The sequence below is a fragment of the Cimex lectularius genome, unplaced genomic scaffold (genome assembly GCF_000648675.2).
Source record: "Cimex lectularius strain Harlan isolate CLEC.00 unplaced genomic scaffold, Clec_2.1 scaffold320, whole genome shotgun sequence".
Lineage (NCBI taxonomy): Eukaryota > Metazoa > Arthropoda > Insecta > Hemiptera > Cimicidae > Cimex > Cimex lectularius.
Genome location: NW_019394176.1, coordinates 157,347 through 181,371, shown reverse-complemented (window position 1 = coordinate 181,371; position 24,025 = coordinate 157,347). Strand labels below are relative to the sequence as shown.

Sequence of the window (24,025 nt, the reverse complement as noted above, 5' to 3'; positions counted from 1 at the left end):
CCTTCAAAACGGTTAGACAGGTAAAGCTCAGGAAACCCAACAAACACAATGAAAATCAAGTGAAACACATCGAGCAACCTTTCACTACATTCCAAACTCATGCGCTGGCCTTGACTGAAAATTAATTAAAAAGAAGTTAATGTACAAGCCGACAAACTGGCCAGAGCAAAAAGAGAAATAAACAAACTCTAGAGGTGCCACACAAAGTTAAAGAACCATCGTCAAAACTAGCAAACACATGCTACAATTAGATAAGATAAAACTCAGAGAATTGCTAAGGTTATGTATATAGTAGTTTCTGACAAAACACCAAAACAACATATTCAATAATAACAACAGGTTATGAATGAAGAGGAAAAAACAGTCATATCATCTTGAAGCAACCGCTCCATGTGGGCATAACCTAAATTAACTAGAAGGCCCACAATGACAATCAATGATGACTAATCCCTAAAATTGAGTCAATCGATAGGCCTGTTGTATCATGCCGGACATATCCGCGATATAAGGCTCAGTAAATGTCTGTGCTAACTGTAAGAATTACAAATTTCGATGTTTTGTTAGTTCTCATCCAGGCGAAATTAGGCTCCAGGGGATATCGACATTAAGGTCATTTAAGCTCCGTATTGATGCGGTTTTAACCTAAACATACACACTCTTTAATTAATTATTGAATACATTCTTATTTACCATACACTCAACTAGGGTGCTGGTCATTATTTGCACATCACATTCGCGCTTATAAATACATTCTTACGAAACAGTTGACGTAAAATAACAAGTTTAACTGCAATAAAGTTGAAAATGTATACTGGGTGTCCCAGTCCCTTCTGACGAATCTCAGGGAATCGATTCTACGTTTCGAACAAAAAATGCCCAGGAGAAAATTTTCGTAAAGTTCTCTATTTTGAAGATATTCGTCAATTTAGGTTTTTTCAACTTTTCACTAACTTAGCTTTTTTTAAAATTTACCTTAGCTCAGGTTTTCGAACATTCAATTTTTCAACTCTACTAGAACGTTATTTAAAAACCTGGATATATCAACGTAAAGCATATTAGATGAAGAAGTTTTTGTGAAATTTGACAAGTTGTAGGTATTTTTTTGTATCCTCAGTAGAACGTGCAATAATGACCGAAATTTTAAATTTTGTAATTTTGACATGTTCCAACTAACATTTGGCAACATTTTATGTCATTCAGATTATTGTAAATAGAAGTATCTTACAGCAAATTTAGCGTTCTTTCAAATGGTGTAATTGGATTTGTTGTAGTCTCAACATTTTGGAAGTTGTAAGCGTTTTTATGTGGTAAGGTAGTGAAAAGTTGAAAAAACCTAAATTGACGAATATCTTCAAAATAGAGAACTTTCCGAAAATTTTCTCCTTGGCATTTTTTGTTCCAAACGTAGAATCGATTCTCTGAGTTTCGTCAGAAGGAACTGGGACACCCAGTATATACAGAAATGACATCAATAATCGGGGATCCAAATATTCCGTACTCTAGAATGATTCTTGGGTGGCATTTCTACTCGCTCCCTATATGGAGCCAAGGTATCACACCCTACCATAAAGTGATATTGAGAAACATAAGCGTGCTTTGATGCAAAATTGTCAATTTGTCTTCTATGGTCTCGGTGCTCAGTCAATGTAAACATTCTTATGGAATTCAGATCATCGGGGGGGCCACCTATCGACAGTATTTTTGAAACGGGAAGGCGTCTAAAACCAATCCCACCAAGGCTGCCATTTTCTTATATTCGTGTTTTGTTTTTTTATTGGATTTTTAAGGTCAGAAAGCCGGATCGTTTTGGTTAGATCCAAAAGTTGGAACTTCCCAAACTTAGCAGGCTCTACGCTTCTTACGAACTTTATGCCAGGGACCCCGAAAACTACCATCAATTTTGCGAGACGCTCAAGTTCCCAGTTCCCTCCAAGAAGAGCACGGTGGGAGGTGCTCGGAGGACTTTTCACGGTCAGCAAGACTGACAGACAGTTTTTAAGTATTGATAATTTAATCAATTTAAAAATTTTGAAATCAAGTTGTGTAAGTGACTGTACATATTTTATGTCTACTGTCATAATATATACTTACGGTTTCGGTGGTTCTTCTACAGGCTTGACAACTTCCGGTGTGATCTGAACTTCTGGCTGTTTGTTACTTTGGACCAATTTGTTCGTCACTAAAAAGAAAAAATTGAAAGATTAAAAAAATATTATATTAAAAGTATGAGTTTTCCGATTATTACCTCTGTCTTGCGCTGTCATTAGGCTTGACGACAAAGTGTGCCTGATTTTGGAAAGAGTCGTATCTCCAGCCCCACCTTCGGCGGCCGCTCCCGTTACTTCGGTCGTCACCATCTATAAACAGAAAAATTATTTAAAATTTGTAAGGTTTTTTTTAAATATAGAGAGTTTGATGTGCATGTAGGACGTTTATTTAAGGGTTAATTTGATTGGACAATTTCCGTCTTAAAAACGTTAAAGTGCTTAGCGAGTTCTTTATGACTGCGTGACCGGTCGCAAGGTCCGTGCTGTGTTGAAATTACTTGTTCCAAACCCGGGGATTTGTGGCCTCGGCGAGATTTCACTTTTGTTCAGAAACGCTTGCAAACTGCTTATTTTCATAATTGATCTATGTTAGATATAAACAGCCAAAGAAAAAAAGAAAACATAAGAAGAAAAGGTTCGGTGCGAAAAAAGTAATAAAGAGGACTAAACGCAGACCACTACAACTCAAACATTACAAAAATACGGCCGTGATGATGATGAGAAGGAGAAGAAAAGAAAATACCCAAAATGGTTTACTGCAGACTTTTATCTTATTCTATTTTTCTTAGTTCCTTAGTTTAGTACAATTGCTCTTCTCTTAGGTAAATAACTGCCATCGCTGAAATTCTTTCGCAGGGTCTTCTTAGTACCCAAGATTGTCTTATGATTGAATAATGGCGGAAAGTATAAAAATTTAAATAGTTGAAGTTTGAAATATGGAGTTGGTGTCTGGAGAGACCGAACATCAAGATAGTTTAAATGGTAGAGGACTGGGTCGGTCTTGTGAAAAACCTCTTGTAAAACAGTTTCTTACTCAACTTTCTTCTTTGCATAGAAATCAAAACATATTTTATAAAAAATATTGAATGTGATGAATATTTGTTTAAAATAAAGCCTTATCAATTGACTGAGTTTTACCCTGTTTTGCAAATTTTAGCTAGAGTTCTTTATATTTTATATTTTATGCCTGGAACCTACGTCCATCCCATCTAATGTTGTGTATGTCCCAATTCTGAGTTGGAGCAGTCTATGTTTGATCTTATCATCCCAATCGTTGGAAAACTCTAAAGGTGGGGTTGAGATGGGAAGTTGGTGTCCCACGATAGCTCAAGCGGTAGAGCAGCTGCGTATCAAGCCGAAGATCGTGGGTTCGAATCCCGCTCGTGCCATTGACTTTTTTTATCTCAACTAAAACCTTAATAAATTGTAATATACTAATTGGCCAAGCGGACCTCGAAATTAGTGAATTTAAGTATTATTAATCTTTCAATTAATTAAGGTTTTTTAGTTGGGATAAAAATGTCAGTGTCACGAGCGGGATTCGAACCCACGATCTTTGGTTAGATTCGCCGCTGCTGTACCACTTGAGCTATCGTGACCTCCATTCACTCGGACACCAACTTCCCATCTCAACCCCACCTTTTGAGTTTTTCCTCCTTTTTTGCCATTTTTCTAATCTCAACTAAAAACCTTAATTAATTGAAAGATATTAATTGGTCAAGCGGACCACGAAAACTAGTGAATTTAATGAGGATTATTAATATTAATCTATTTATGTTTTCGTAGTCAATTGACTAAGTTACTTCTTTCAATCAATTAATTATTCTTTCTAAGGTTTTGGTTGAGATAAAAAAGTCAGTGTCACGAGCGGATTCGAACCCACGACCTTCGGCTCAATACGCCGTTTCTCTACCACTTGAGCTATCGTGACTTCGATCCTCTCGGACACAAACTCTCCATATCAATCTACAACCATTCGAATTTTCCTTCTGTAATATTTAAAAAGTAAAAGAAGTATCACTTCACGAAACAGCTTCCCTTGGCCCCTTCCTAAGTCACTGAGAATATAATCCGATTACACGGCATTTGAAAATGGCAAAAAGAGGGAAAAATCAAATGGTTGTAGGTTTATGAGTTAATATAAACTTTGAGTCGTCAGCGAACGAAAATCAAATAAAACTCGAATGAAAAACATTAAATACCATGTGTCCACTTAGGCCTTAGGACTTGTTTTTATATTATTTTATTTTGTATAGTAAGTTTGGAGTTCTATCGATCAGTATTATTGTATACCTTATACTTATTTTTGCACTTTTATTATTTACGTGCTCTTTCCATTTCAGTTTGGCGACAGAGGTCATTTCCAGATGTATAATTGTATCTCTGTATGGTATAATTTCCCCATATCGATGGGGAGAAACGGAACATGAATTTTTTCTTCGTGAAATTTATATGTACAGATTTATGCTGATGCTTATTCTCTGCTTATTTATCTATTATGTTTATTTACCATTGAATATGAAGTTTCTATCTTCTCTTTCTCTTAGGTTTAGTAAATTTGTTTAGTAAGTTCGAGATCAGGGATGCGGTCATCAAAAACAAGTAAGTTTTGTAACTTATACCAAGCTTTCAACCTTTATTGAGGTCTTCATCAGGGCTCTTTATACCTTATTTATTAGTGCTTTTTTATCCTTTTTGATTGGCTTTCTTTCTATCCTTCACCGTTTCTTTTTTGAGTATGTTTTGTGTACTGGGTTCTGTTGCGTAGATCTCACCCTGGGAAATGTGGTTCACAGATGTTTTGTTAGGGAAAATTTGTACTTTAAATCGTTTTCCACTGTTCCATTTTCTAAACCATTTGTACATCATATTTTTTTATTTGTTTCGGGTTTTTAATTATTCTAAAAATATCAAAAATATTTCGCACTGAAATTCGTGGGATTGTTAACGTTGTGATATTTCACATCCATTTTCGTTTTAAATTGGACCCCGCCACCATTCGCCGGTTAAAAACGGCTTTTATAAATGCCGGCCGTCGCACAAGGATCGAATGGCATAGATGATGATGACTGGGCGGGTTGATAAGGGGCGGCAACAGGTTTCCTTTTAGGGCAACTTGTTGCTCCCTGGCCAGCGACCAAATCGTTAAATGGGAAACAACGGTGTCACTTGTAGACGGTTTACGAATTTACACCAGGCCCGCCGGTGGTGTGGGGGCCGGATTCAATTGTTTTCACATCGGTTCTCAATCAATCCGATTGGTGTTTCATCCCGAGATTTCGGAGAAAGAGACAACTCCGGAGGAAGTCAGGAAATAGAGATCTTGTCTTCTAATAATGACATTAACCTAGTTTCTCCACACCAATTTAGGATTTTCTTCTCCCCTTTTAATACTGAATTTGACTGAAAAATAACCACAGGGAATGATTTCCAATCATTAATAATATTTAACTAACTGAATAAATTTATAATTTTTAAATTAATTCATAATATCTACATAAAATTTAGAAAAGAGTATCGATTTATGATATAATACATGACTAGGTAAGAAGTTTTCTTATTAGGCAATTTGAGTTAATAAGAACTTACAAAAACCTTAATCAACAAAAAAATTAATAGCAAATTTAAGACAGACAAAAAAAATTATTTAAATAATATTAATAATCGTTAAATAATAATAATATACAATTGATTTTTTATTCATTTTCTCGATAAAAGAAGATCCTACCCTTAATTTGTCTCATCGTTTTTATCAATAAATATTTGTTTATGCTATGTTTCAAATTGGGAATATCAATTAGAGGAAAACACACTTAATCCTTAATCCAAAACAAAGATAAAGGATTTTTCAATGTTTACTTTTTATGGAAGTTAAAATGTTTATTCAATCTCATTTGAATTCTGAGGCAATAAACTATTTACTTTTCATCTTTGTATTCTTAATTTCAAGTTTTAAACTTAAAATGCATATTTGGAGATCGTGAGATGCGGTCTAGTGTGACGTAGGTTTTAGAAAAACATTTTATTTATCGTACCAACGTTTCGATCTTTATTGAAATCATCTTCAGAGCCTGGGTTTTATAAACATTGTTTAAATTTTACAAATGCATGTAGGATGTGAAAGAATAAGAAAAAATTGAATTTACACATTGCTAGATAATTTTAGATTTAAAAAATGAATTTAACAATGCTAGAAAATTTTAGATAAAAAAAATGAATTTATACAATGCTAAAATGTTTTAGATTCAATCGATCTTTATTGAGATCATCTTCAGGGCTCAAAGTGTTTGTTTTCCGTGTAGATGTGTCATTCGGGTGTGTCGTATTGAGAGTGACTTTGAGCCCTGAAGATGATCTCAATAAAGATCGAAACGTTGGCACGATAAAGAAAATGTTCCTCCGAATAATCATTAATTAACGGTCACCAAACATCACACCGTAAAAATGCTACTTAGTGCTGTGGATATTGAACGTGTTGTGGCACTTATTGATAATGAACGATCCATCAGGTATCAGGCCAGCATCGGAGTTCAGATGCTGCTAATGAGATGCTGTCTTGTGAGATGTAGAAAAACATTTCTTTTTCGTGCCAAAGTTTTGTCTTTATTGAGATCATATTCAGAGCCTGGGATTTATAAACATTGTTTAAATTAAACAAGTGCGTGTTGGATGGGAAAATGAATTAATACAACGACGTACACAAGGTAGGTATTTTAGGTTTAATCAAAGTATTTGTACTCACTCGAAATGTTTTTTTTTATGTAGATGTTACATATAAAATTTGCGAAACAAAATGACATCCACGCAACAAATGACATTTGTGAAACAAAATGACATCCATGCAACAAAATGACATTTATGCAAACAAAAGGATATTTTTGAAAAAATGATTTACAAACACCATACTGAAACATAATGACACAAAGCCATCATTCTGATATGAAATGACATTTCTGAGACAAAATGACATCCACGCCACAAAAGGACATTTGTGAAACAAACACAACAGAATGACATTTATGCAAACAAAAGGTTATTTGTGAAACAAAATGATTTACAGACACCATAGTGAAACAAAATGATTTACAGACCACACTAAAACATAATGACACAAAGCCATCATTCTGATATAAAATGACATTTGTGAGACAAAATGACATCCCCGCCACAAAAGGACATTTATGAAACAAACACAACAAAATGACATTTATGCAAACAAAAGGATATTTGTGAAACAATATGTTTTACAGACACCATACTGAAACACAATGATACAAAGCTATCATTCTTATATAAAATGACATTTCTGAGACAAAATGGCATCCACGCAACAAAAGGACATTTGTGAAACAAACCTAACGAAATGATATTTATGCAAACAAAAGGATATTTTTGAAACAAAATATTTTACAGACACCCTACTGAAACATAATGACACAAAGCCATCATTCTGATATAAAATGACATTTGTGGGACAAAATGACATCCACGCCACAAAAGGACATGTGTGAAACAAACACAACAAAATGACATTTATACAAACAAAAGGTTATTTGTGAAACAAAATGATTAACAGACATCCTACTGAAACATAATGACACAAAGCCATCATTCTGATATAAAATGACATTTCTGAGACAAAATGACATCCACGCCACAAAAGGACATTTGTGAAACAAACACAACAAAATGACATTTATGCATACAAAAGGATATTTGTGAAACAATATGTTTTACAAACACCATACTGAAACACAATGATACAAAGCCATCATTCTGATATAAAAAGACATTTGTGAGACAAAATGACATCCACGCAACAAAAGGACATTTGTGAAACAAACACAACAAATATATATATGTATATTTTTTTTTGTAAAATCGAGACATCGTTACGCTTTTGTTATTTTCAGAGGACTGTAGTTCTAGAAGAAAGTATTTTCTCTCTCTTTCTCTCTCCCCTTCTCTTAATCTAGTTTTAAATTTGTGTTTAAATGACAACATTATACAGACAAATAATAGCAACATCATTTTCTTCTGGTCGAGCAATCCAATTCTTTGATATTCAGTTTGCATTATTTTAGGGTAACATGTTTTGATATTTGGTGTTTCAATTCTTTATAAATATTGCGTACTTTAATTACATAAGGCCGTGAATAATAACGATAGACGAGAATGATCCTATTGTCCCTTCATGCCGAAACGGCCCATTTTGTCTTGTATTTGATGCGATTTGGCTTCAAATGTCAAATGTCATTCCGAATGGACAGTATATCACGGGAAAAGGGGAAAAAAACCATTTCCAACATCGTCATTTATAGAAAGATAAATAATATAAATAACTCTTAATGAATTATCTATAAATACGATTTTCACGACAAATTTTCCTTTAAAAAAATGCCCCAGTGTTTTTTCCCTTCTTCGTCACGAGTGAGCGAAATGTTCACGTCAAGGTGAACACGTGGACAATGGGGTGGCGACACGGAACCCTCATATACATGTCAAAACTACCCCGCCTGTCCTGACGAAATCAGTCCTGCTACACCGTCATGTTGAGCTCGGTGTTAAATATTTCGAAAAAGAAATTTGCTCATATTTTAGCTTTAAGTATGAATTATTAAGTAGGAAAATTATTTTAAAATGTGTTTGTTTCATTAAAACTACTTTCTTGTTTAACTTTCTTTTATTTATTCAGGCGTCACACACTTTATCAGAGCTGCCCTTTTATTCCATTGATAATTTAAACAATGAGAATTAAAAAATCATTTAAGAATGAATTGTCAAGTAATTTAAACATGCCTATCTCTTTCTTTATCTCCCTGACTCTTATCTATCATTATACTGTAGAACTCTTTCATTTTCAGACACAAACTTTACTGCTTAACCCATGGAATAATAATTAACGGTTGATTGGAAAAATTTTTTCTCGACTTTTTTTTTAATTTTACCCATCCACCTCCCCGCCGTACCTAAGGGAGACCCCATACCGGCGGACCACGGCCACTAAACTAATTCAAATGGGATGCAAGTTTAGGGGATCTTATTGTGCTTAACGACTTCCTTCGACCTTGCCCTGAAAATTTTGTTTAATGTAATTTAACGTTTTTATAAAATTGAATAATAAACATATAATATTGCAATTAATAATATTAAACTGGAACACACTTCGGCAATACTGAACGGTATTGCTGGTTAGCCTAGACAGATCGCCGTAAACTTAGCCAGTTACATTTCCTAATTCTAAATTTGTCTCTGTTTTCTATAAATAATTACAATAATAATAAAATTGTTCAAATATTATAAAATTATTTTGAATGGAAAACTGTATAGAAGTAAGAGATATAACGGAAAAAGATGAATTGGCTCTCGTTTTTCCATTTAGGAAATAATTATTTCCTCTTTAGGTTCCGCTGTCTTCCATTAATAAAATTAATAAAAAGCTGACAGCGGCTTGGATATTATACAGATACGAGGAAATCGGCAAAAATAAACCTACTGAACTAGCCTGGGAAGAATCAAAAGATTCAAGAATTAGGTCAATACGTTTGACACGTATTTTCAGGAAACTTTTTGAATCCTGTATAAAATCAAGAATTGAGAAATATCTAACAGGCAATGAAAATTCTTCTAACTTCTTGTTTTCAGAAAAATTATCAAATATACCACTTATATTAAAAGGGTTCGAAGAGAAAAAACATAAAATTCTTACATTAGTACAAGACTTTAAAAAGACATTTCCTGTTTTTCCGTGACTAAACTTCAAAATTAAAACTTAAGGCATGCCAAACTATCTCTAACTATCTCTAATATGTGGGGATAAACAACAGCAAATCAGAAATAAAATCTATGAATAATGTAAAAACTATGTGCAAACAAAGCTTGCAGGACATTTTTGGAAGGACTGTAGGATTTTCCAGAAAATAGCGTTTCCTTTATTAAACAGTTAATTTTTCAAGTAGTACAGAAATATAAATAACTTCAAAATATATTAAACATAATTGAAAAGGATCGTGATATCTTGGGAAGGTTTTAAAAATATTCTCTTCTAATTTTATTCCTCATCTTCAGTATGGAAAAAGTAGAAGTAAAGCTCTTTAATTGTTCGGTGCACGGATGTGATAATAAAATTATTTATTATGTAACTGCCAAGCCATCTTCATTTTATTAAACTTTTGTTCTATTTTATGCCTACCATCCCACTTTTTTAGTCACACTATATTAATTATTTATTACAACTAAGAGTATCCCAATTAGATGCTGTCGTTATCTGGCCTATTGCTGTAATTTCCATTTTACTTTTCTTTGGCAACTTTTTAGTACAATTGGTAATTTTATTTCCTCCCCTTTTAATGGTTGGTTAGCAGAAAAATTGGATGCCGAATTAACAGGTCCCCAAACCAGTTTTGCCGGACTTACAAAAGCAAGTTACCAAATTATATAAATGTAATTTTATTACAATAACTTACATTAAAATTTGTGATTTTTTCTTATTATATATCACGTCGAATTAAACGTAAAAAAGTTTGTTTTTTATTAAATTATGTTGTGATTTTAATATCATTTAACGTAATGGTAGTGTTCATGTGATTTAGCGTTAAATCAAGACATAAACAACGTTAAGGCTAAGAAAAAGCATTTTTTCTTGCCAAATTGAGTTGGGCTCGCCATTTGGCTTCAACTATTTTTTACCTAAGAAAATGTATAACTGTTTGAGCATCCTGAAAGCAGACTTGCTTGGGCATAATAAAAAACTTGGTTGCCGAATTTACATGGGCATGTTCTTCCGATCCTTTATGGCCCCAATTAACAATCAGGAAATACGTTAATCAACATCATTTCCCAGAAAAAAAACAAAACAAAAACAGATCTGCCATGAAAATTCCCAGCTAAAATCCACATCAGATGAAAATTATAAACTCCCTGATTACGTTGATTTTTTCTCCAAGAACTTAATAGTATGGAAATGGAAAATGATGGAGTGAGTGTGGTGTTCAATCCTTTTTAAAAGATAGTTCCTACTCACTGTAAGTGGTTTTGCAACGATCCGGATTTCGAGCCTTTTAGCTCATTTAGAAAAAAATCTTTTCAAAACCCCCAATGTTATACAGTCAAAATTCATAAGGAAAGCAAACCTATAAGACCAGTAGTATCCTTTTATAATTCCCCATGCCATAAACTTACAAGTACAATTGACAAAACAATTAAAACCAACACCAAATTCAAACCTACATTCGGTATCAACAATTCTTTAGAACTAATAAAAGAATTAAATAAGATCAATATACCCAACAACTGTGTTTTAGTATTATTTGACAAATATCCCCGTTGAAGAATGTACTAAACTCATAAAGCAAAAACTTACCGAGAATTCTATTAACGAATTTGTAAAAAATGATATAATAGACCTCTTAAATATATGCCTACTATCTAATTATTGTAAATTCAATAATAAATTTTACGAAATGAAAGGGTTACCAATGGGTCTCCATTATCCCCACCTTGTGCTGAAATATTCAAGGATAATTTCGAAAAAAACCTGTTCAAATCAAAAAAACAAATAAATTTCAATTAATTAAGGTTTTTAGTTAGGATGAAAAAAAGTTAATGGCACGAGAGGGATTCGAACCCACGACCTTCGGCTAGATACGCCGCTGCTCTACCACCTGAGCTATCGTGACCTCGATCCNGAGCTAAAAGGCTCGAAATCCGGATCGTTGCAAAACAACTTACTGTGAGTAGAAACTATCTTTTTAAAAAAGACTTAATAATATGTGTAATTTTTTATGTAAGGGGACCGCGATAGCCGAGTGGTTAGCATGAGAGACTCTCACCCCGCGGTCGAGGGTTCGATTCCCACCGTCGCCTCTGGCCCTTTTTTCACGAAAACCCCCCCAATTTGAACACACATATAAGGATTCGTCACCATGGCTAATATGCATAGATCATAACGCAAAAAGAAAAAAATATATGTAAAAAATCATTACTTCAATGAATTTTATATGTGTATTATTTATTTAACAAGATGTAATAATCTTCATTAAGGCTTATTAAAACGTCGAAAGTTTGGCAGTTACATAATAAAGACGAATATCGATAACCTCAACCTTATTATCAGCACTTCAATGATAGAGTTCGTGTAAACATTAAAAAAATATGTTACATAATTGTTCTCTTTGGGTAAAGTCCTTCAACTTGTTTAATAAAAGACACATTTAAAGATTTAGTTCTTGTTGCCGTTTTGGCGTGACATATCGCTGTTTGTAAACGGACCACGGACTTCCTCGACTTACAACTGCTGTTCCAAGTTTCCTTACAAGTTTCCTCTCCTTTATAGTTTACGACCCTATTCGGGAATGATCTAAAGGACATATCATCGCGATATGTTCCGGAGCGAAATCGTTTGACTCTCGAGTCAAGTTTGATCGTGACTTTCAATCTCGCTTGTCAACAATCGTGACATTTTATAAAAATAACGTTCCTTGAGTACATTTTCTTGCATATTTTGTTGGAGGGTAGACGTTATTAACATGTCGATGTTTAGCTTGTCTTATGTTTATCCATTTCAAAAAAAAAGATTGTCGTGAAAAATTGTACATTGATGGGGATGTCGAGCTGTTAACCATGAAATTTTTTTTTCTGTTTTTGAGACTGGGGAGAAAAAATAGTAAAGAAAAGATACAGTGCGTGTAAAACCAGTGGTATTGTTTGAAAACAAGATCGAATTGGTTCGTTAGAAATTAATTAGACTCGAAGTGGCAATCAAGGCGATTAGCATATAGACGATCGATGCCATCTCACTGTGCGGCATCCACCATTCCGACGGATCGGCTCGACTCGACCTATTAAAGATAATTTATAGTCTTTTATTAATTGAACCGATGGTATTTTGAGAGCGTGTGGGACTGTAAACAAGTACTACGTCATCGGGAGTCCGCGCTGTTCGAGTCGCAGTATTGACTGGGTACTTGCGTCAGGGGCGAGCCTGACGTCGGTCCCCATGACAACCTATCTCTCACCTTAGACAAGCTATATTTAGAGAGGAAACCGGAGATCAGGAGATTTTTCAGTACGTGGGCGAGAAACGGGAAGAGAAAGAGAGCGATAGTGAGAGAGGGAGACGGAGATTTGACTGCAGAGCCGCGCAAGTGGCGAGGGTGGAGCAACAATTGGCCGACTCCTCGCCACAGGTGTCTTCCCGAGAGAACGTTTCACTTTCTGACACAAAACAAAACACCTTTTGATCAAGATCAAACAACGTATGAGCGGAAACATATAAAGTTAAATAATCTAAATCATTTCAAACTATAAATTAACAAAAAATTTACTGCTACACTATTGCACAATGTAGTGAATTGCAAGAGGTATTACATAACGGGGAAGATGGCAATGCAGTCAGGCTTGACCGAGTACCGTACGAACTTTTTAAACATAATTCTTATATTTGTGAAAGGTATTGGTTGAGATAAAAAAGTCAGTGTCACGAGCGGGATTCGAACCCACGACCTTCGGCTAAATACGCCGCTACTCTACCATGCGACGATTTCGCCAATTTTGAAATTGGATTTTCCCTATGGCGGTGTTGTCCATTTATTGGGAATCGCCTCGCCCTTGAGAATCTTCTTCAGAAGAAACAATCTTCTGAGGTACGATGTGGGGCCGAAGGTATGGAAGAAAGAGGGGATACAAGATAAACAAACTCCTCAGCCGAGGTGGTGAGGCGTTTGTGAGATATACCAATCAGAGGTCCAGCTAATAACAAGTACAACTGTACAACAAGGAGAGATTTTTTGCGGCCATCTTGGAACGACAAAAATGGGACCCGGAAAATTCAAGCCTACACAAGGTGCCTTTTTTTGGAAGATACATTTTAACCTCTGTGTGTGTTAAGGCCAGTAATTCCGAAATTATAATTTTTCTTGAAATTTAAAAAATTTTGTATTAGAAAATAAATACGTTTTTATTCTCTTTGCTCAAAAGTGTACATTTTTTATTTTTTAAAAATCATTTCTAATTTGGTTATAACTTTTATTTTATTATGCATTCTCTTTTCTTTTATTTGATTTTGATTAACCATTATTTTAACAAGCCTTCATAGTTAGGCACATATGTGAAGGCAGTTTCAGTAGGCAGTCTTTCTCTATAAGTTTCAAAAAGAAAAACTAATGCACTAGCTGAAACTGACCATCACAACCACTTGAGCTATTCGTGACTTTCATAAATATTAATTAATTGAAAAATGTTAATTGGTCAATCGGACCACGAACTGTAATGGATTTTTGATAATTAAACTGAAGTATATCTTCACTAAAGCTCTCCGACATTTGAAAAATGGCAAAAAGGAGGGAAAATTCGAGAGGTGAGGTTGAGATGGGAAGTTGGTGTCCGAGCGGATCGAAGTCACGATAGCTCAAGTGGTAGCCCGTCAGGCCCGTCAAACAATTTAGGATAGTTTAGTGTATGAATGGAATTTGTAAATATCACTAACTTCCCATCTTCTACTTTAGTGACCGAGTGGATCGAGGTCACGATAGCTCAAGTGGTAGAGTAGCCGCGTATTTAGCCGAAGGTCGTGGGTTCGAATCCCGCTCGTGACACTGACTTTTTATCTCAACCAATACCTTTTATAAATATTAATTAATTGAAATATTCAAATATGTTGTTCAAATTGTTTGACGGGCCTGTGGAGTACTCGATATTCCTCCAGTTCTTTCGCATCGCCACTCACGCTAATAAATACATTCATTCTGGACAGGCCACTACAGTGATATGCATCCTATAGCACTCGCAGATCCTACATGAAAAATGACCTTTGGCAATGTATTTAGTTTTGTAATAAAATAGGCAGCGTAAGCTTTGTTCCTAGATCTTATTAAAGCGTTTGTTTCAGTTTCAACCTCTCTTTTGGTAAGCGGGGAAAGTATGTCTGATGGCCCTATCACTCTTCGTTCTTCTTACAATTTAATGTACAATAAGGTCTAGATTCTTTGAAATTACAACACGTGAAATGTTACGTAAAGAATCTGTTCCGGAAGCCGTTATGTGAAATATCAATATCAAATTATTTTTTTCTTAAATTTGCAAATAAAGAATTGGCATGTTTGCTGACGACATTACATCAGGATAAAAAGGAGAAATTAATACAACCTTTGAGAGATAAAATATGGCTTTACTGAGAGTTTTAGATAAATTCAAGTATCGGGAAGATAGCAGGTAAGACATAAATATGCATATGTTTTTAGAAAACACGAATCTGTACAAAATTTATACTAGAGCAATAAATCAAAGTTATTAAAATCATCAAATTGAAAACCACAGAGAAGAATCAAGAACCGATGACGAATTACACAACGTGTCACTAGAAGAAAAAATGTAAATAGTTGTAAATTGTCAGTTCATAAATATTCAGGATAATATGCATTTATGTTCATTAATGAATGCTGTACACCAAAACATTGAAAAATGTACTACCATTTTTTAAAATAAATCTTTAGTTATGCTTTTAAATGCCAAGCATTATTTTTCAAGATTTTTTCCTCACTACAACCTGTAAAATTAATTTCCCACAGATAACATAAATGAAAATTTACCAATTCTTTTAAAATTATTTTGTTTATGGTTGGTTTAAATGGAATCAGTAATCTTCATTTTTCTGCTGATTCTTTGAATAATGAATTTTTTCCTTCATTTTTTAAATTTTAGTTTGCATTTTTTACTTTGAACAATCTGGCTCAAGGTATTGCCTTGAAGAATAAAGCAAATTTAGTTCCTACAGCCAAGGTTTCGACCTATTTCAGGTCATCATCAGCGCAAAACAACCTTAAATATGTCTAAAGATTGACATATTAAGTTTTTACAGGCGATCTCAAATTTCTTTGAAGTCCGACTCAGTCCCAACTTTGTCAAGGATTGTAACAAGTATTTTTTACTTTGTTCATCAATATAGGATATTGTTAACGATTTTATTTTAATTTTAAAGTTATATTATTTTAATACATACGAATTGCTTTTTTCAATTTATTTTGTTTATCCCCCTGTTAGTTTATTTATTATTCAATTTATTACGTGTGATTACTGAAAATCTGTACGATAAAAAAGGTAGGAATGGGTTGAGGTGTACTTAAGATTTTATTATAAAACTAATGTTAAAAACTTTGAAATGAACAGCAATCCGGTAGTTTTAAGGGCGTAATTCTTGTTAGTGTACCTCGGTTGATGGGAGTTGTTACAGTTGTTGCGTTTTCTCACGTTTGATTTTCCGATTAGATCTTTCCCTTTCTCGAATTAATACTCGACGAGATAAACCTAATTAACAAACGGTTCGGGCTCATTAAACAAGGCGCCTCTTCCTCGGCAAACATTTGCCCCCTGTCATGTAATAATGTAAAGGAAACAACGCGAAGTTGACGTCTGCCTGAGGGAGAATCCTTACGCCCTGGCGGTTTTCCAATTTGAATTGAACGATTTGAAAAAGAATCGTTTCTTCCTGATGACGTTGAACTTGATTTTTTTTGTCCTTACAAATACAAAGACAGTTAATTTTTCCGTTTTCTCCGAAATCTTAATGATCTTTAAACAAAGAATAAACTCTAAAGCATATGCTAGAGCTTGCACCAGGAATGCCAGTCACGCCATATTAGGTCGTCGAAATTACCACTCAAAAAATTAATTTACACTGATTTTCGCCAAAGTTGGTATGTAAGGGCTTTATAACGCTAATATCACGACAATGAATCCAAGTTTTGACCATTTTCTGACCTACTTTGCTTACAGAATGTTGATTAAAACAGCAGTATTTTGTTGATTTATCTTTTTAAATCATACCAAATCAGAATATTCTGCATCTTGGAACGTTTTTGCTTTTATGTTTTGAACATTGAATTGAATTCACTATTTTTCGTGGTCCGCTGACCAATTCAATTAATTAAGGTTTTAAGTTGAGATAAAAGAGTCAGTGTTACGAGCGGGATTCGAACCCACGACCTTCGGCTAGATACGCAGATGTTCTACCACTTGAGCTATCGTGACTTCGATCCCCTCGGGCACCAACTTCCCATCTCAACCCCACCTTTTGAATTTTCCCTCCTTTTTGCCATTTTTCAAATGTCGTGTAATCGGATTGGATTCTCGGCGACAAATGAAATTGCCACGGAGAACTTTAGTGAAGTATACTTCAATTTAATTAATGAAATTCACTATTTGCCGTGTTCCACTTGACCAATTAATAACATTCAATTAATTATGGTTTTAAGTTGAGATAAAAAAGTCAGTGTCACGTGCGGGATTCGAACCCACGATCTTCGGCTAGATACGCCAATGTTCTACCACTTGATGCAGGGGTTAGCGTCCGTTGTTCATTCGAAACAGCTGAATTTTTTCTGATTTTTTAACACTTCTTCTTGATGGTTTGATAAATTTTAATTTTGATAACGATTTTTTATTCAGTAAGAATAGTCATTTTGTTTAATCATCAAGCGGTATAATTTGACCTTATTTCAACAAATCAAAGATTTTTGCTTTAAAATTCTGTTAGCAAGGGTTGCATATTTTACAATAAACATAGTAAATCATTATAATATAAAATACAACAAAGAAAAACTATATTTTTGCATACATAAATGCCTATTTTACTGTAATGTACTTTTGTAAAAATCATACATACAAGATATTTTAAAAGATAGACCACAATGGGCATAATTTTACAATTATACTGTAAGTATACAATTCGGAAAAACCGAGCAGTATTGATGGTTTAACATAAAACGAACGCCGTATTTTCTCTCGCAGTTTTATATCATACTGTGTTTTGTCCTGTTGTTTTGTCGGGAGGGGGGGCGTTAAATAATTTATGTTGATGAATACAGTATTATAAAAAATTTAAACATTTACATACATTATTCAATCTCCTCTTAATGAGTTCTATTAAGTGACCTTTATTAGTATTACACTTATGCACATCTTTTACTTTAGGTCATTTGTTATAATTATAGTAAACGTTTTTTAAACAATTAAAAATATACCTACAAACAAGGTAATATGAATATTTTTAGAGTTTTAAATGGATTTTTGCAGTTGGCATCACAGCCTAACCCACAAATGTTTTTTAATGTATTTCTTGATCTAAAAAAAAAATTAAGATGATGTAGAGTAACCCTCATAGTAATATTCAGAAATCGTGAGATACGGTCTGGTGTGATGTAGGTTTCAGAAAAACATTTTCTTTATCGTGCCAACGTTTCGATCTTTATTGAGATCATCTTCAGGGCCTGGGATTTACAAACATTGTTTAGATTTAACAAATTCATTTAGGATGTGGAAAAGTGAATTTATACAATGCATAATATATTTTTTTATATTCAATCAAAGTATTTCTATTCACTCAAAGTGTTTGTCTTGGTAGCCGAGTGGTTAAGGCGTCAGACTCTCGGCTAGTAGATCCCGCGGTCGTGGGTTCGATCCTCTGGACTTTTTCTGACGCCTAAGGGGACCGGTGGCCGCAATTGAAAGAATTTGACACGGCACTCATCAATGGAAGGGTCGGGATCGGATCTCAGCGACCCTGAATTTGGTCCCAACCCCCTTCAAAAATGAATTTCTTCGATGGAAGAACACCGGTACAACGGGGGCTCAAGTTCACATTTGTGTTGCGAGCCCTCCCCCAAAATATGGAGCCAGGGATAAAGTACAATAAGCTGTACAGCTCAGCTGCAGTGCTCAGGATGGAACTCCTCCATTCCCTGGTATCCATTAAAGGAAAGGAAAGGAAGGAACAAGCCAGACCCGAAACAGCTGAGCAGTACTGGCGGTATGTATTTAAAAGTAAAGGTGTTTCCTCTTCGTCTGGCTTTGTCCATGATAAGTCATCATTTAAGTATAATTTAAAAAAAAACACCGATGATATGCTTACGATCACATGTGTGGTTGTTTTTGACTGAAATTTAACAATCCAAGAGGGCATGTTTGGCGGATAGTTAAAACTCCTTCCTGTCGTAGTACGGTAAGCCGCTTCCGGTCGGAATTAAATCAGAAATCACTTTAAGCGCGATACACAAACTAAATGGATATGGCAAATTGGAGCTGGAAGGAAAACCGGCGGAATTGCCGAGACGGTGCGACTCTAATGGAAGTTGAAGGGTTTCAAGGGCCCGAACGAGCCGCCGTACGGAAAACTCAATTAGCTCCTATCTCTGATAGTGTAAACCGCACCGACGTCGCAAGGTAAATACCGTGGATGAAAATGTTCACTTAATCCTGCCCTCCTTACCTTTTTCATAAATGAAACGACGTTGGAAGGGAGCATGGCGAGCCGGGAGTCTACAGCCTCGTTCAAGTCTCAACATTTGTGCTCAAAGTGGCTGAACGTCTGAAAAAACAAACAAAGAAATATTAATATTGAAGAAAACAAAAAGATTCGCAAACATATAAAAAAATCTATAAACATATTCACTGATGATAACAAATTAATTAAACCAGTGAGTGAGAGGGAATGACAAAAAAATATTGCAGAAAAAGATTTGAAAATTGATAATTAACCAGAAAGTGAAAATTTTGCAAAAGAAGATAATAAGAAGAGATGAGACAGCAAAAATGAGTGAGGAAAGTAAGAAAGAAGCCAGACAAAAAATTAGTTATGGACTGAGAGAGCGTGAATGAAACAAACAGACCCAAAATTAAAAAAGTATTACATATTAAAAGTGAAGATATATAGAAAAAATAAAAAACTGAGTTCAAAGCAACATAGAATGAAAAAAGGAAAAACATGAGAGAGAAAATAAGAAAAAAAGAAGTAGGGAGTGAGAAAGAAACAGAAAGTTTAGAGATATATTTTTTTAAATCTGACAAATAGAAAAAGATGAAAAAATAATGATAGTGAAAAAATAGCAGCTTGAGAATGAGTAAAGTTGGGAAAGGGAGTAAGAGTTAGAAATGAAGAGAGGAAGCGAGGAAAAATAAGAAAGTGAAAAAGATAAAGAGAAAATATAAAAAAAATTACTAAGATATTAAAAAAGTAAGATAAATAATTAAAGACATAGTAAAGAGAAACAATAGTAATGCAAACAAATGAGAAAGCTAGAGATAATTAGAAGAGTGAGAAAGGAATCGAGAGAGGAATAAAGAAGAGGAAGGAAAGACACAAGCGAATGAGGCAGAGAGAAAGAGACAGAGAGAGAGGGAGAGAGATGTTGAGAGCGAGCGAGGTTGAGCGAAGGAATTAAACAAATATGGCAGATATAAAAGTATAGAAAGGCTAATAGCTAAACACAGATTAAGGAAAAAATAAAGGAGAGCGAGTAAAAATAGGATGAAACGAAAAAAACAAATGGAGAAAGAGATACACGAGAGAAAGAGAAAGAAAGGGAGTATGGGAGTAAACGAATATGCAGATAGAAAAAAGATTGAAAAACTATAAATAAAAGACAAAATAAAAATAGAATAAAAAAACAAGGTGAAGGAGCGAATAAGAATAAAAAAGAGAGGAAGCGAGGAAAAAATGTATATATAGAGAGAGTGTATGTGTAAAAGAATATGTAAATGGAAAAATATTGAAAAAAAATAAAGACAAAAAACAGGGTGAAGGAGCGATTAAGAATAAAAAAGAGAGGAAGCGAGGAAAAAAAAATATATATAGAGAGAGAGTGTGTGTGTGTGTGTGTAAAAGAATATGCAAATAGTAAAAGATTGAAAAAAATAAAGACGAAATAAACAAATAATTAAAAAAACAAGGTGAAATAAGGCGAATAAGAATAAAAAAAGGGAAAGGAAGCGAGAGAAAAAAAATATATATAGAGAGAGAGAAAGAGAGAGAGAGAGAGAGAGAGAGAGAGAGAGAGAGAGAGAGAGCGAGAGCTAAAAGATTTTTTGGGTTATTGTAATTGATAATAACAAAAAACAATCGTTCAATATGAACATACGTTTATGGTATCTCTATTAATGTAATAATGATCTATCCACGGAGCTAAAACGTCACATAATCCTGTGGTTTCACTATCTCCGAACAATTTCAACTAATGGTGTCAGAGGCTTAAACGACTGTCTGCCTTTAATAATTGCCATGAAATTTCCTCACGTTATGCATTTATTTAATGTCACCATATTTAATTGATCATTTGGAGGAATGAGTCCCTTAGTAATTTTAACACCGTGATTTCATTAAGGCATCCACAGGTAGGTACTTAAAAGTAATGTTTCCTTTAACGTAATGCCTTGAATTTATAAAAGCAATTAGGAGTTGTACGAAACATGACTAAATTTTGCTTTAAATACAGATGATTTACAATTATGAAAGGAAGTGAAATTTTAAGTAGTTATTACATAAATAATTTTCGCGTAGAGTAATAATATTGTTTTGATGGGGCGCCCGTGGTGGAAACAAAAATTGGTAGGATGTTATATTGATTTGAATGTTGAAGTTGAATTTTTGTATAGTGTTTAGTGGAAGTAATTGACCATTTCTTCTGGTATTGGTCTATAAAGTGCGAAAATCGACCATCAAAGAAGTACCGCAGAAACTAACGGTAGAACTAGTACACCTAGGACTGGAATGATGGACGGCTGACAGGACACTGCATGAAGGCATATAGCTTTGGAGCAGTATAAAAAAGCCTGTGAAGATTCCAGGAAGAAGAAACAGCGGGTTTATGAGGGTTAATCTTGGAAGAGAAAAGTTCAGTTCTGACACAGATGACTTTTCGACAAACATTGGAATCTGATAAAATAACCTTAAAGATAATAATAGAGATTGCACATTACACCGATACTCAATGTGTAAGCTCACAAAGAGTCCGATTCCTTTCAACCGTAACGTTAACCTTTTTTTGATCACCCTATGACAAATTGTTGGGATCCGAGGAGTAGATTCAATTCTGTCAAAGGAGCGAGTGAAGACGATGACCTCGTCGTAGGAAAGGAAAAGTGCATCGTAGTTAAACCTTATACGGTGAGTGTTACAATGATTCTGCCAACAATTTTTCGCAAGTCCCGATTAAGTCCACCCATACTTAGTGTCACTAATGGTATATCTTTGAGAGAGTGGTTAACTCTCTAAAGCCCAAGCTGTCGAGTGCTGGCTATATGTCAGAAGACGGACGGCGAGTGCTTCATCAGTATCACAGATGGATTAGAGTACCGAATTCTATCTACAAAGAAAGGGGAGGTTACATAATCAACTGAACTATGCGGTAGCGCAATGTTCCAAGTTCCAAGCTCAGTGAGACTCCTGGCGGTACTTACAGTTGAGCCTGTTGTTCAGTGGTGCTGTTGTGTTCCCGAGTACTCATCGTCAACAAGACAAGAGGATCTTTAGCGTCCGCACCTGGCCTTTTGGCCTTATCGGACGTTTTGATTCTCAAGATGAGAGCTGAAGCACCTCTGCATACGACGGAATGGTGTTATCGCCGCAGCATTGGTGTAGAGGCGCCCCTGCCCCTAAAGGCTAAGACAACCTGGCTCACTCGCCACTTGTCCACTCCGAATGGTCGGCCCCGCATTGTGCAACGGGTCGTATGCCGGACGCGAAGGGCTAAAAGGCCGAAATACATCACCCTGTCCTCCCTCCGCGTACTCCCTAGATAGAGAAGGTCACTCAATCTCCCTGAGTATAGGGGCTTCCCCAGCGTAGAAACTTCCGGGAACGCCCCGGCAGCGATTTAGTTTAAAGTGGAATTGCTAACCACACCCTAGATGAGCACCGCCAAGGGTCAAACCTCCTGTCGAGCTTAGCTGCCATGCGCATTCGAGGGACGCCATAGGGTCAGTCTAGGTGGTCCGAACCTTCGCTTCCCCAAGGGTCATACGTCAACCCACGCCGGTCATACGGGCAACAATGCAAAGCATACTCGAGTCAGAGACACCGCTTCACTACCCGCTTCCATCCGCTACTCACGCATTCGAGGGACTATAGCATGATCATCGCGTCCTCAACTCATACACGCTGCCGTCCGGTTGCAACGTCTCCCGTGAGGCCGGGGAGGTTTTACGCTGGCCATACGCAAGCTTCACGAAGGTCACAGATAGAAGACAGCCTCTGTCTAAGTTCCCGCCAGGGGCGTCACCACGCGCCACCAACCGCCACCACGAAACCGTTCCCATTGTAACTTTGGGCTGATTTTGAAACATTTAAGTTACCCCGTGGTACAGACGGCCATACACCATACACCATACACCATGCCATACACCCGGTGGTGCTGTTATGGTCTTCTCACCGAAGGCAGAGTTCCTCTAGGCGGCGAGCACAATAAATCTACCAGGTCGAGGTGCAGAAGGTCTTATGACCGCCTCTTTTATCCTTTATCTACGGGGTAGTTAGAACTTCCACTTTAAACAAAACCGCAGTCGGAGCGGATCCGGAAGTTCTGACGCTGGAGGCAACCCTACACTCAGGGAGAACCTTACCGTCTCTATCTAGGGAGGATAGCTGGAAACCTAACTGACCATTTCAGTCTCAAGTGACAGATTTCCCCTGCTATACTTCACACGGTCGGAATGCCGACCCACCTCTCGGAAGGGGCAAGCGTGAGAAGGTACCTTAGTCCTTAGAGACCGGGGTGGCTTCTACACCAAATCATACGAGAATGGCATTATCCATTCGTACGCGGAGGTGCATCGCTCCTATCTTGAGAAACTAAATGCGCCAAGAGGTACCTCATTGTCCTTCTGATCACAATACGACCCCTAAAGGGAACGCATGTCAAGTAGCAGCTGTTAAATGAACCTAGGCTTCGGTAACTTCGCTTTTTCGATGAGAAAGCTAGTAATTAATGTAAAACCCTTGAAAAAATCAATGAACGTACATCAACGTACTGTGAAAGCTACTAAGAGTTAGCCATCCTGTTCCTTTTCTCGTAGAAGACAAGGAGCGACTTTTTAACCTTAATCGAATTTGCTGAACCAGATACGCCAAATCTACTTTTTTCAATTCTTGTGCTGTCGGCTATCACCAGCTAGGTCATTTCAGCTCCGAAAGCAATCAGTCTCAATTCAAA

The 24,025-nt window shown here is 35.7% G+C and overlaps 1 protein-coding gene across 2 annotated transcripts in view; it reads right to left on the bottom strand.

Moving 5' to 3' along the window:
• Positions 1–24,025, bottom strand: part of LOC106663213 (regulating synaptic membrane exocytosis protein 1) — a 189,694-nt gene that overhangs the window by 55,878 nt on the left and 109,791 nt on the right. For both annotated transcript variants that reach the window (XM_024229980.1, XM_014387881.2), the window contains exons 3-5: positions 19,309–19,407; positions 2,246–2,357; positions 2,092–2,179 (exon numbers count right to left, since the gene is read on the bottom strand). In XM_024229980.1, coding sequence (XP_024085748.1) covers positions 2,092–2,179; positions 2,246–2,357; positions 19,309–19,344 — 236 coding nt within the window. In that variant the 5' untranslated portion in view covers positions 19,345–19,407. The remainder of the gene's footprint in view (positions 1–2,091; positions 2,180–2,245; positions 2,358–19,308; positions 19,408–24,025) is intronic.